This window comes from Dunckerocampus dactyliophorus, chromosome 9 (genome assembly GCF_027744805.1).
Source record: "Dunckerocampus dactyliophorus isolate RoL2022-P2 chromosome 9, RoL_Ddac_1.1, whole genome shotgun sequence".
Taxonomy (NCBI): Eukaryota; Metazoa; Chordata; class Actinopteri; order Syngnathiformes; family Syngnathidae; genus Dunckerocampus; species Dunckerocampus dactyliophorus.
The window spans coordinates 16,783,750-16,796,497 of NC_072827.1; the positions used below are offsets into that span (position 1 = coordinate 16,783,750).

The window sequence follows — 12,748 nt, forward strand, 5'->3', positions numbered from 1 at the left end:
AGAAACCGGAGAAAACCCATGCACGCACGGGGAGAACATGCAAACTCCACACAGAAATGCCAGGTCTTCCCAATCTGCAGACTGTGACTGTGTGGCCCTGCATGATATCATTGTGTTGCAAATGTTGCACTGAGACGACCACTCTTTTTTACGAAGTTAAGCCAATCTTTTTAGCCGCTTCTTCTTCATTGGTGTTGGCGACTATTTCTTCCAGTCAGCGAATTGGGCATCGAAACTAGTAATCGAAATAAAAACATTTGAACAATCCCGGAAGAATTTGAACGTTAGTCCCGGTTCCCATCAGTGCTCAAGACTCGATGGCCAACCCTAGCCATGACCTAGACCTAGCCTCGACTGTCAGCTTGATGTCATGTTCCTTCCGCACACAAACCAGGGTCCACAGAATGAACATCCAGAGCGCTAGCCATTGAGCAAATAAGTTGGCATCCACTGCTTTGACATAAACTGACCGATTTTTCCTAGAAATGACCTCTTTCTCTCTCGAACTTTATGTCAACAAGAGCAGTCGACTACTTACGTTGACTTACGTGGCAACACCACGGCAAATAATCCTAAAATCACAAACATTAACCAATTATTCTCACAATTTAATTCAAATGAAAAGATGAATGCTCAACTGCTTAACGTTCATAAGAAGCAAGCAGCTAACACAAACAACATATTCAAAGCAAACCATAAGGGTAAGAAAAAGGTAGCAAGAATGGTTACTTGCATAGCAATATATTGTTGGGGTATTTTGATAATTGGCGCAAAAAGTTGACTCATTTTCTTGTTCTGCATACACAACAAAATTGACCTCGGCCCATGACATCCCTCCAGAAAGTTTTGAGGAAAACACATTTTTCTATAGTACTAATAATAAGTAGTTAATAAATAAGTAGTTTATTAATCACTCACTGTGCACTCCTGCAGAGTTGTTATTCTGATAGACAGATGCTGAGTCCTTCAAGCAGAAAGAGAGATGGGAAGGAAGCGGTGGCAGACCAAACAAAAAAAAGGCAGATGTGTGAGCACTTGAAAGGAGGACAGTGCCATCTAGAGACCTTGTTGCAACAGATGTTTGGCAAGTTTGGCAATTTGTTTCACAAGCACATAAAACAAGCGTGATCAGAAACAGCTTTTGAAAAGACAAGGGGGAAAAAAACCCAAATGTTACAAGTAACTTTCAGATATTCTTTTGTAATCACCTGACAATGTATTAATAGAGTATAATAAAGTGTGCCCTTGTTCACTCAGTTGGAAATTCAGTATTTCAACTCTGGACAAGACTTTTAAAATCCTTTTGATCCATATTGTACACTAAAATATACTAAAAACGAATCAAAGTACGTCAATATACAATACAAAACATCCACATCTTAGTTTTGTTATCAATGCCAAAGCAAATTAGTGTAATATCAAACAATACATCTCATTAATGACGTTTTTTTTTCTTTTTATAATATTCCAAGGGCCAATAAAATAACAAGCCGCAGGACACTCCTGCTCTATACAGATTATTTAATCTACAGTGCGGGTGTCTTGAGACATATTTACAAAACTTCATTAAAACAGTGAACCACATACTTAATACGAATACCCAGTGAATAACATATGTTTTTAACTAAATGTGACAGGGAGAATATTTGTTCATTTCCAAAATGAATAAAATGATATCTATGATTTTATGGAATGGTTTATTTACTTCACACATGTTTAACAAGTTAGATTAAGGAACATCACGTCCAGGGTCTCCACAATCACAATCAACGGGGAGGCCCAGTTTGGGCAAAGGGGGCACATTCTCTTAAAATGTGCAAAGGGTGCGCATCGCTACCAAGCAGGAGAGGGAAAAAAAAGATACGAGTGATCTGAGACCGCGCTTGTTGCCACAATCATTGACAGAACTCTGCAGAATAAAATGGCAGAATTCACCAACTCACCTGTCAGTCCCTTGTGGTGTAATGGTACAGCTGCTACCTTTTAAGGCAGCGACTACGTGTTTGATCCTGGCCCTGGATCCTGACTACCAAATGAAATTTTGCTTTGGGTCCTAATCTGGCCAGGGGCCGCCTTGATCACATGGTTACTGTACATGTGCATGGCTCAGCATGCCTGAAAAAGAGCAGAATGAAGCAGAGCATTATTTCTTACACAACCTGTTGATGGGCAGGAAAAATACCGCAAGCAGTCCAGTATGCATTCATGGTAATATTAACAAGAGCAGAGTCAGATAAGAATAGTATGATGAGAGATGGCCGTCTTTGCTAACGAACTGTAAATTCTCCACAACATTGGTTAGGAAACGTTGAGCAGAAGCAGAAAAAAAATACTTACCTTGACAGAATGTCTTCACAACCTCGTCGTGTAGAAGAGTAACCAATAAAAACATACAGGAGATAATATAAGATTAAAATGGGTTTACTGAATATAAATAAGTGTGATACACAAAGTAAAACTGACAAGTTTGAGTATCATAGAGACATTCAGTCAAAGCACAATTAGCAACAGTTGCTCTATTCAGCATAGTATTCTTTTGTTTTTCAATCAATAACAATGTTGCATGAGGTTTTGTAAGACATGCAGAATTTCTGATTCTGCCACAAGTGTAAACTTCTCCCTAGCCACCTGTTGTAGTAAAAACAGAAGGCGTGAAATGTGTTTATTCACTTTTTTCATGATTGCATTGCTATTGACCGCTTATAATGTCGGTTAAGCTGTACTGAATGAATACACACTAAATGTAGACATATTGAGTAGTAACTAACTGTGGCTGAAGGGTTTATAGAGAAGAACCCATTTAAGTCGACGACCGTCGGACTCGCGGTCTGAAATTGACATAATTAGTTGTTGACCTACCAGAAACCAAAACTAGTAAATGCTGTGACTATTGTCAGCGACATAAGGAGAATGTGCTGTCATAAAGGATTTTTGAACCTACAGTAGTTTGTTGACATTTATCCTCCATTTGTGTATATTTTAATTTGGATTCTTCTGTTTTCATGATATTTTAGACCAGGGGTCACCAACACAGTGCCCGCGGGCACCAGGTAGCCCCCCACGACCACATGAGGTGCCCGCAGGCCTGCTTTTCATTCAGGTTTTCAGTTAATAATGTGAGAACACTAGAAAGAAATGTATTCTGAAACATAAAATATGAGTTGTGGATACCAGCATTTTGTGAATGTTCTGGTAAAACAAGCATATTTGATTTCTTTGGGTTAAAAAAAGGTATGAAAATAATTTCGACAAAAATGAGTAGCTCGTGGCCATTTGTTTTAGACCCTTCTAACAGAGCTGCTGCAGTCATTTCATTGTATGTATTGACTACAGTGACAATTAAGCTTTCACACATGCGCAAACCTTTCTTCCTAACAATCTAAACAAGAACAACTTAAGTACATTTCAGTAGTTGCTGTTGCAGAATCCTGGTTAATACTACCACGCTTTTCTTTTGAAGCTTACTTTGCACTGAACAGGAAGTCTCTGTGTGCACATTTTAATGCTATGTAAGTAAACAGTAGTTTTTTATTTGTATATTGCTGTTGTCATGCCAAGCTGCTTAGCGATAACGAGGGAGTTGACAATACAACACATCCACATAAACAGACCAATTTTTCATACAAATGACCCCTTTGGGTCTTACATTTTACGTCCTTTTATGTCGACATCAACTTCAGCAGGCACTTTTTAGTAATAAGAACAACATAACACGGTAGACCGGGGCTTGATGAATTGGTCAACAAAAACGGGTTGTCAACTTAAGTGGGTGCCACTGCATAAAGAATACAAAGTAAAAACAGTAAGATAGAAGCAATAATAAATGGACTTTCCTACCTTTAAGGTACTCATAGTGCTTTGACAGTTACCACATTTACCTACTGATGATGCAGCATGAGGAGCAACTGGGGGTTCAGTATTCTGCCCAAGGATAATTCAACATGATAATGGGAGGATAGAGGATCGAACCTGCAACCTTCAGGTTGGAAGACGACTACGCTACCACCTGAGCAATGCCGCCCCAGTTACTAAAAGAAAACAATAAGACCCTGACAGGGAGAGCAAAAGCTTGGTGGAACTAACTTGAAAAATATAATAATTAATTTTCAATAAATTGGGTCCACCAGAACCACAATGCTGTGGTTTAAGAAAGTGAATGTGAAGAGGCGGGGCTGTTAGTTCTGATGAAGCAGGAAGTTCTTGATGGGTTGAGGAAGTGGCAGTGATGGTATATGCTGCAGACGTTTTTTCCCCAGGACTCGGCGTATCCTGATGCGACACAGGTGGGTCAACCTGCAGGGGCATTCTGACAAAGACAAACAGAAACAGTTAGTCGGACCTCATGCGGATACAACACTTTGTAAAATATGTTGATATATGGGCCACACGGTGGCCTAGTGGTTAGCATGTTGGCCACACAGTCAGGAGATCGGGAAGATCTGGGTTTGAATCTCCATTGGGCATCTCTGTGCTTGCCAACAAGGGTTTCTCCACCAAGTACGAAGCCAAATTTTGCTTTGGCATCAAATACTTATTTCCCCTCAATCACATACAAATTAATTTAAAACCTTTTATTTAATGTTATTTTTTTCTGGCTTTTGTTTTAACATTGCACAAAAAACTTACCATAAAATTCTGGACTGTTCATATCTTTGTAATATTTCCCTCATATTTCTGACCAGAAGTGTTTGTAGGTTTCAAGGAGTTTAATCTTAAACCAAACAAAGTTCAAGCCAGGGATGTCAGTAAATAATAGGATCGGATCGTGATCAAAATGTGTGGTCAAGAAAAATACCGCAAGCAGTCCAGAAGCCACTGGTAATGGAGAGCTTGGGCAATCATGCATCGTTCCTCTCTACATGAACTCAACTTGACTTGAATGATGAAACTGCTTTGGCAAATCCCAGCCCCAAACCAGACTCTTCCACAAAACCTATTTTCATTGCTCTAATGTGTGATGTGCTTTACATCTCAGCTACTGTGCTCAGTGATGTAAGGAAAGCATGCAGCTGCTTGGTCATGTACACAAGTGCCGCCTAGCTGCATGTTTTTGTGCCGATCTTAATTCCAAAGCAGGTTTGGCACTCCGCAGTTACTGAGTCAGCCTCAGCAGTCTGTGACTGCAATTTTAGCCTGGTACTTTATGGCTGAAGGACTGTTCCTATCAGGGCCATAGCAAGGGCACATTGTATTTTTTTCCAAAGCATTTTTTGTATTCTTAATCATTCTTATTTTGCAGGCTGGTATGCCACATCACACAGCTGTCTGTTCATTCACATACGCACATAAATCATACACATACACGGGCAGCAGTGGCTTATGAGGTACAGCAGGTCATCCAGAAACTGTGACTGTGGAGTGAATAACGGGTTCTCAGTGTAAAGCGCTGTGGATGTTCTGGTGAACGGCACGATATCAATCCAATCACTTACTGTAATAATAATTATGTGGATCTCCAGGATCGTATACATTAGCGGCCTAGGTTGATGCTATAGTTCATAATAGAATATTTAAGCGAAATAAGCTAAACTATGCCATTAAGCCTACCAATCCACCTTGGTTACTGGAACAATTCGAGCAAAGACCAACTCCATAACAGAATGTCAAAAGTCATTTTTCCAATTTGACTTACTCCTCGCTTCCAGGAAGACCCTAAGGGCTTCTGGATCGACCTTTCTCCGGTTGGGAGCCTCCATCTCAGCCTCATCCCAGGGTACATAGGCTGGGTTGGCCCCGTGGTCCAGCAGCAGTTGGACAAAAGCCACCTCGCATCCATGTCGTAGCACGGCATCCAGAAGGCAGGAGGCCAGGCCGCGAGTCAGAGCATCGTGACAAACAGGCCCTGAGTAGTTGAAGTCAGGCTGAGCACCAGCCTCCAGCAGAGCCCGGAAGCAGTGCAGGTGGTGGTAGGCAGCGCTGATGTACAGCGGACACACCACCAAAGTGCTGAGGGTGCGGGCACATAGGGGAAGCCGAGGACCCAGCTGATGATCCATATCAACGTCAGCATTAAACCTGAAACACAGTAACATCAGTCCCTGTGCTACTGTTGTCATTAAAAATACTGGTTAATGACTGTATATCGGTGTAACAAACATAAACACTGTAACAAGTAATGAGCAGATGTGAGTTCATTGTTTTTATGGTGGCACAGTTGTAGTCAACCATGATCACTAACGAGACGTTAATAGACCTTGACCTTGTCAAGTTAAAAGACATTCAAAAGGAATGTACTGTATGCATAATTTTGACCCTGTGTGAATTAGAAAAAAAACCACAAATAAATCCAAACTTCTGCACCCAATTCTGTTTTTTGAAAATCACTGCCTCAAATTATCATAAAATCCCCAAATTGAGTACAACCAGGATTTAGATAAATCCTGTCCAAGGCTCACCGGATGAGTTCCTGAAGTACATCCAGCCGACCAACACGTACAGCATGGTAAAGTGGTGTACTGCGGTGGTGACGGCTCCCGTTGGGGTTGGCTCCAGCCTCAAGGAGGACGCGTACACAGTCCAGGTGACCGTTAACCACAGCGACATACAACGCTGTTTGGCCTTTGACATCGACGAGGTCCACCTCAGCCCCTTGAGCTATAAGGTAAGCCACGCAGGTTACGTGCCCTGCTGTGGCTGCAATCCGCAGCGGGGTGCAGGGCAGACAGCCACAACACCAAACAGATTTCTCATTGATACGCCTGGAACGACAGGAAAGACAGGAGTTACTTGTTATGGTTGACTGGTGACAATAATTAACTTTTAAAGGGAAAATACTGGAGCCAAATGTATAGAAATAGGTAAATACTCAAATAAGTGTGTAGTGATTGATTATTTTGTCATGTTTTTCAGGAAAAAGAAAAAACAAAAACATTTAATTTGTGACTTATCTACTGTATCTCCCTAATTCATCCATCCATCCACTATGCCTTCTATGCCTCACTAGGGTCGTGGGTATGCTGGAGCCTATCCCAGCTGACTTTGGGTGAGAGGCGGGGTACACCCTGGACTGGTCGCCAGCCAATAGCAGGGCACAACCATTCACACTCACATTCATACCTATGGACAATTTAGAGTCGCCAATTCACCTAACATGCATGTTTTTGGAATGTGGACAACATTCAACATGTGGACATCATGCTAACCACTAGGCCACCGTGCGGCCCTCCCTAACAAAGACAATTACAGCTTAAAAAGAAGTTTCTATCTAAAAACACACAAAAAAAGGTCTCACAATCTGATATTAAAATCTGACTAAACTTTTCCTGTTTTAGGTCAGTTAGGATTACCAAAATGATTTCTATTTGCTAAATGCTGCAATTACAAGAAAGAATATTTTATTTATCTAATATTTTATGTTTTTTTTATTGCTTTCTTCAACCTCCAACTAACTCAAATGCTGTCAGTTAACCTATCAGAAGCTTCCAAAGCCATGTCATCATCATGTGGGATTTCCCACATTGTTTAAAAGACATTATCTTTGTGGAAGTAAACTTTTGACTTTGGAGATAGTAATAAAAAATAAAAAAAAACCTTTCTAAAATATTCTCTCTCTCATAACTGTGGTATTTAGCAAATACAAATAATTTTAGTAATCCTAACTGACCTAAAACAATAAAATTTAGTCTGATTTAATTTCACATAGTGAGAGGTTATGTCTTCTTACACAGTGTAGGTGAACTTCTGGTATCAACTATATGTTGTATTTGTTCAACTGAAGATGTATGCGATTTTACCAGAGGTGGCCAGCGTCAATCATCAATCATCATGAATATATATATTTTTTTAATCAAATAATGACATGGGACAGTATTTTAGGAGTGACAAAAAAACAAGTCTTTCTAATCATTTATATTTTGTTGAAAAAAAAACATATCAGCGACACACCACTGGTACTATAACAGAAGTGATAACTGATATTTATTTTATTTTATTTTCTCACACACATTGATGTGAATGATGGGCAGTTGTGACTGAGAATTTATGATTGCAACCTGTGGTCGATGGAACCCAGGTTGAATTTTACAGAAGAGTTTTGAAAGTCAAGTTATCCGAAAATGGGAGAATAATTTGAAGATGGATCAATAATTCTGAATTAGAAGTACATGTGTTTATTCTACAACTGAAGTAAAACTACTTACTGGAATGACCCATCCTTGGCTTTATTTATTCATGAGGCTGCACTCTGGCTTTACTGCATACATTTACTTATATTATGTATTTGAATGCAGGCTTGCCAACAAGAGTATCTCCACCAAATACAGCAGGGGACAACAGCATTGTGATGTTTCACTAAGTTGTCACTTTTGCAAGCACACGCAACAGTCCGTCAGCCCACCTGTTTATTTAATCATATATACATAATCCATTCATTTAAAAAGCACTCATCCTTACTCTCTGAAGCCATCTTCCTGTAGTAGGTTCCTCAGGGTGTCCAGATCCCCCACATAGGCTGCATTGTGAAGTCGCATGTCATCCTGCTCCAGAGGTTTGTCACAGAACTGCTCCTGGAGCCATTCTTTGAGGTTACGACCTGGCGATGACACACAGATTAAACCAAATTACAATCCACAGTGAATTGATTTTATCACAACCTAATGCAATTGTCATTTACCAGTGTGTAAAACAAAGAAAAACTGTAGCTCAGAGATGATGACGATAGCGTGGTTTGATGTGTGAGCGACAGCCGCAGCGTCTCTTTAAACGCTGAAAAATCCATTCTTCCACAACAGTAACTGCCATAATGTCTTCAATAAGAGTCAATTTTGGATCGGTCCTTTTAACTTTAATCCAAAAGGACGGAACAATAAACTTCTGCCTGCACACAACGGACACACGGAGTTTAGTGTTTTAGTTTGTCTTTGGCGCTTTAGTGTGCCTGGAAGTGACGAAAACCAGTCAACTCAAGATCACCACAGTATTATATTTTTATAGTTATAGTTTCTCTTTTTTTTGTTTTAAATCACTTAAGGTCCACCATAGCTCAGGCTCATGACAGCTTCCGGTGGTGTTTATTGTCAAGTTAATCACTTTGTTGAAACGTGATTTCAGAGTGAATACTTGATGCGGCCCAGCCCCACTCAAACTCTACCTCCAGCGGACCCGAGGTAAGTTGGGTCTAAGACCCCTGCTGTAAAGTGTATATTGCATATCAATTACAGGGGCGGGCAGACCAGTCAAAATATGGATAGTCTCGATACTAAGGCAGCCGTAGCAGATCGATACGAGCGTGATAAAATGGATAGCTTTCAGTTCTGTTTCATTTCTGAAATATCTGTGTTTTTGTTGTTGAGTTGTTAATATTGTTACATTTATATACTGGTATATTTGGACGATTTTTGCACTATTGACTTTACTGTATTTTGCTCAATTAATTTGATGTAATAAAAAGGGAATAAGGGAAAGATTCTACTTTTTGGATGACATTGTTACATTGTTTTATATTGTTGTAGTTTGTGGATCAAGTCTTTTGTATGACTAAAATCTTTAACCTGTTTTATTCTGAGCATAATATTTATCAACAAATTAAAGGCTAAAACACAAAATCATTAAATAATCTTGAAAAATCAAGTAAAACGTGTCGGTATCGTCAGCTAGCCCTATATTAGCTTAGTATCGCATCAATACAAAATCTGCAGTATCCCCTACTGTGGGTATCACACACCACACTTCATAATTACAAATGAAAAGGTAATACACACTGTAACAGCTTTAAATGTGTCTCAGCTATGGTTCATAGGGTATGGTGCATTTAGTGGGAATGTAAAAATGGAGGCAATGATGCATTCGCGTTACCTGCTGCAGTCGCACTGGGCAGATCTGAGACAGTAATGACAGGCAACAAACAACGAGACGGCTCGTCAACATCAGCCTCGGCACCCTCGGCCATCTTTATGCTGTGGAGAAGACCTCCAAGTCTAATTAGAGGGTGGATGGTCTAAACAGGAAGCTAAAAATGAGACAGGAAACATGAAAACTCATTTAACAACATGAACGAGTGTCAGAGGAGCTCAGTGAGTTACTTCCGGATTGAGATCAGCTGTTCCTTTAAAGGGACAGTACGATGTAATATGACGAACTCTAATAAACAAGAAGGGCTTCCATTAATCCATTTTCTATGCCGCCTCTCCACATTAGAGTCTCGGGGGTATGCTGGAGCCTATCCCGGCTGACTGAGAAGCAGGGTACACCCTGGACTGGTCGCCAGACAATCCGGAAAGTACTCGCGTTGCTTCACTATTTCCATATTTTGCCATGCCTTATTCCAAAATAGAATCAGTCTTTTTCCCCTCAAAATTCTACATCTCATAATGACAATTTGAACAAAGTTTTTTTTTTTTAATGTTTGCATATTTACAAAAAACAAAACAAAAGAAATCACATGTGCATAAATATTCACAACCTTTGCCATGAAGCTCAAAATGGAGCTCGGGTGCATCCTGTTTCCACTGATCAAAATATCTACAGCTTCATTGGAGGTGGTATTCCTCGCTTGAACAAAGGGAAAAGACAAAAAACAAGCATTGTAATTCTAGTGCAAGAAATATGTTAAACTGCTATATTTTGCCTTTCTCTTGACGTAAATATAATATATATGGGACAAAATTGATGCATAACACCACATAGTTAATTTTAACATTTTAAATATATATATTTTAGAGATGTGTTTTGACACTTCTTAGTACAAGTCGGGTAAACCAACCATATATATATATTTTAAAGTTCTCTGGTGAATCATTAGATAAGATGTAAACAGAATGGTGTAAGGGACCACACCAAAAATATTAAAACCACAGTCGCTTTTAAAGTTATGGGTTTTAATTACGTCATTAAAACCTAATGGATGTCCCGAGTATAAACCAACCACTTCACAGAGGCCAGCTTTGTAAAAATATAAAAAGGCAGGCTTTGCTACACGTCTCAAAATAAAGCCTAGAACTCTGCCAAATATCCACCAATCAGCTACAAGGTGTTGGAGTTGTATGTTTGATCATTTTGTTTGCCCTGTACTACTTTTAGACAAAGTGAGAGTCAGGAGCAGAGATTGGAGTAGAAATTGAGGTCGACAGATTACAAGATTAGTTAGCTGCCACAGGCAAAATGATGTGAAAGGTCATTCACTGGAAACCTGAACCATTGTAGATCTTAAAGGCCAAATCAGCTTTTGATATTAGAAAGGCTTCCATGTCTTTACGGTCACTTCGTTGTACAACCCCCCAAAAATGATTAAGGACGATTGAGCTGGCCTCCACCTTCTTGGTTGGTGATGTTTGACAACCCACCTGTTGACTGTGCAGTGTGCTTGCTGAGAGCAGGTGTCTACACGTCTCACAAGGGGCCTTCAGCTCTAAATCCTTAACTTGCAGCACAAATTCTGTCAGAATCTTATTTAAAAGTATTTAAAGGGCCATTACAATATGTTTTGTGTATTGCAGCTGTTTTATGACTCACTACAGAGATGAAAGTCGTTCCTTATGGTACTTGAGGGTCTCAGGAGAAACAATGTTCCACTCATAGTTTCAGCGGGGGGTGGGGGGGGTGGGGGTGGGGGGGGGAGAACTTGACTTTAATGTGGCTTTAACAGTCTGTGCCCCCCCCCCCCCCCCGAGTCATACAAAAAGAGAGATACTTATTAGAGTAGTTTATTTCACTTTACTACAAAATATAGATTTATAAGACCTATAATACAATCTCCACATATACATTATACACATTTAATAGTGTGAATAGTTCTTTCATAAAACACATGCCACAAACACTTCATATTGAATTTATAAATGCGTAGGTTATAAACCCCAAAACTGTTTCTACCACCAAACAACTACAAACAACTTATTTCCGTGAGACAGCATGTGAAATGTAAATGTTAGACAGAGATTTTGTCACCCACCAATTGAGTCATCTGTATTGAATACATTGAAAATATGGGATGGGATAAAATACAATAATACAACAAAAGTTTTATAGACAGAAATAACCTGATCATCTCCTTTTTTGGCCACAAAGTGTAGCACGTCATGATTACACAAATAGTTGTAATTCAATATTTGACAGCAGTGTCTTGAGTATTTATATACAAACGAGAGGCAGTTTCTCATTGATGGTACTTGGATGCCATAACAAATGGTTCTTTAACATGAAAACTAAAGTATCACAAAGAGCAGTGGACAATTTACATAAATTGCCACAAATAAAATAAAACTTGGATATGTAACCTGAGTGTATTTAATACATTTGCACAAAATCTTGAAAAGTGCTCTGGACAACTATTTGTTATCCCTGAAAACTTCAATTAGCAGTGGTTGAGCTCTGATTAAAGAAAAAAAAACATTCAGCAACAAACTTAAACCCCTTGCACAGAATGCACAGGGTATTATTTGAATTTTGAGAAAGGAAGGAACAGTGATTATTTTGATTTACCCTTAACCCCTTAATCCCTAATTTTAATCTCTAACTCCAGCCCTTTTCCTAACCCTAACCCCATAACCCCTATCCCTAACTCTAACCTTTTACCCAAAGCCCGAATTTTAAACCCGAACCCGACTCTAACCCCCTGACCCCAATTCCTAGCTATTACCCATTTACCAATCCCCAAAATCTAACCCTTCATTAAAAAACCCAAACTCTAATACCTAACTCTAACCCATTAACCAAATCTGAAACTCTAACCCTTCGTCAAAACCTAAACTCTAATCCCTAAATCTAACCCCCAACCCTAATCCCAAACTCTAACCGCTAATCCTAACCTTTA

At 39.5% G+C, this 12,748-nt stretch overlaps 1 protein-coding gene across 1 annotated transcript; it reads right to left on the reverse strand.

Annotated features, from left to right (window-relative positions):
• Window positions 1–2,359: 2,359 nt before the first annotated feature.
• Window positions 2,360–10,026, reverse strand: asb1 (ankyrin repeat and SOCS box containing 1). The gene is made up of 5 exons (XM_054787220.1): window positions 9,793–10,026; window positions 8,392–8,530; window positions 6,396–6,698; window positions 5,633–6,015; window positions 2,360–4,306 (listed from the first exon to the last, which is right to left on the reverse strand). The coding sequence occupies exons 1-5, from the start codon at window positions 9,884–9,886 to the stop codon at window positions 4,176–4,178; spliced, it is 1,050 nt and encodes a 349-aa protein (XP_054643195.1). The 5' UTR covers window positions 9,887–10,026; the 3' UTR covers window positions 2,360–4,175.
• Window positions 10,027–12,748: the final 2,722 nt, after the last annotated feature.

Excerpts from the sequence above, each read along its gene's own strand:
- asb1 (XM_054787220.1), bottom strand. The coding sequence starts at position 9,886 with ATGGCCGAGGGTGCCGAGGCTGATGTTGACGAGCCGTCTCGTTGTTTG. Across the intron at positions 8,531-9,792 it reads GCCCAGTGCGACTGCAGCAG|GTCGTAACCTCAAAGAATGG; the intron begins GTAACGCGAATG and ends TGTCATCGCCAG. Across the intron at positions 6,699-8,391 it reads CAGGAAGATGGCTTCAGAGA|GCGTATCAATGAGAAATCTG; the intron begins GTAAGGATGAGT and ends CTGTCGTTCCAG.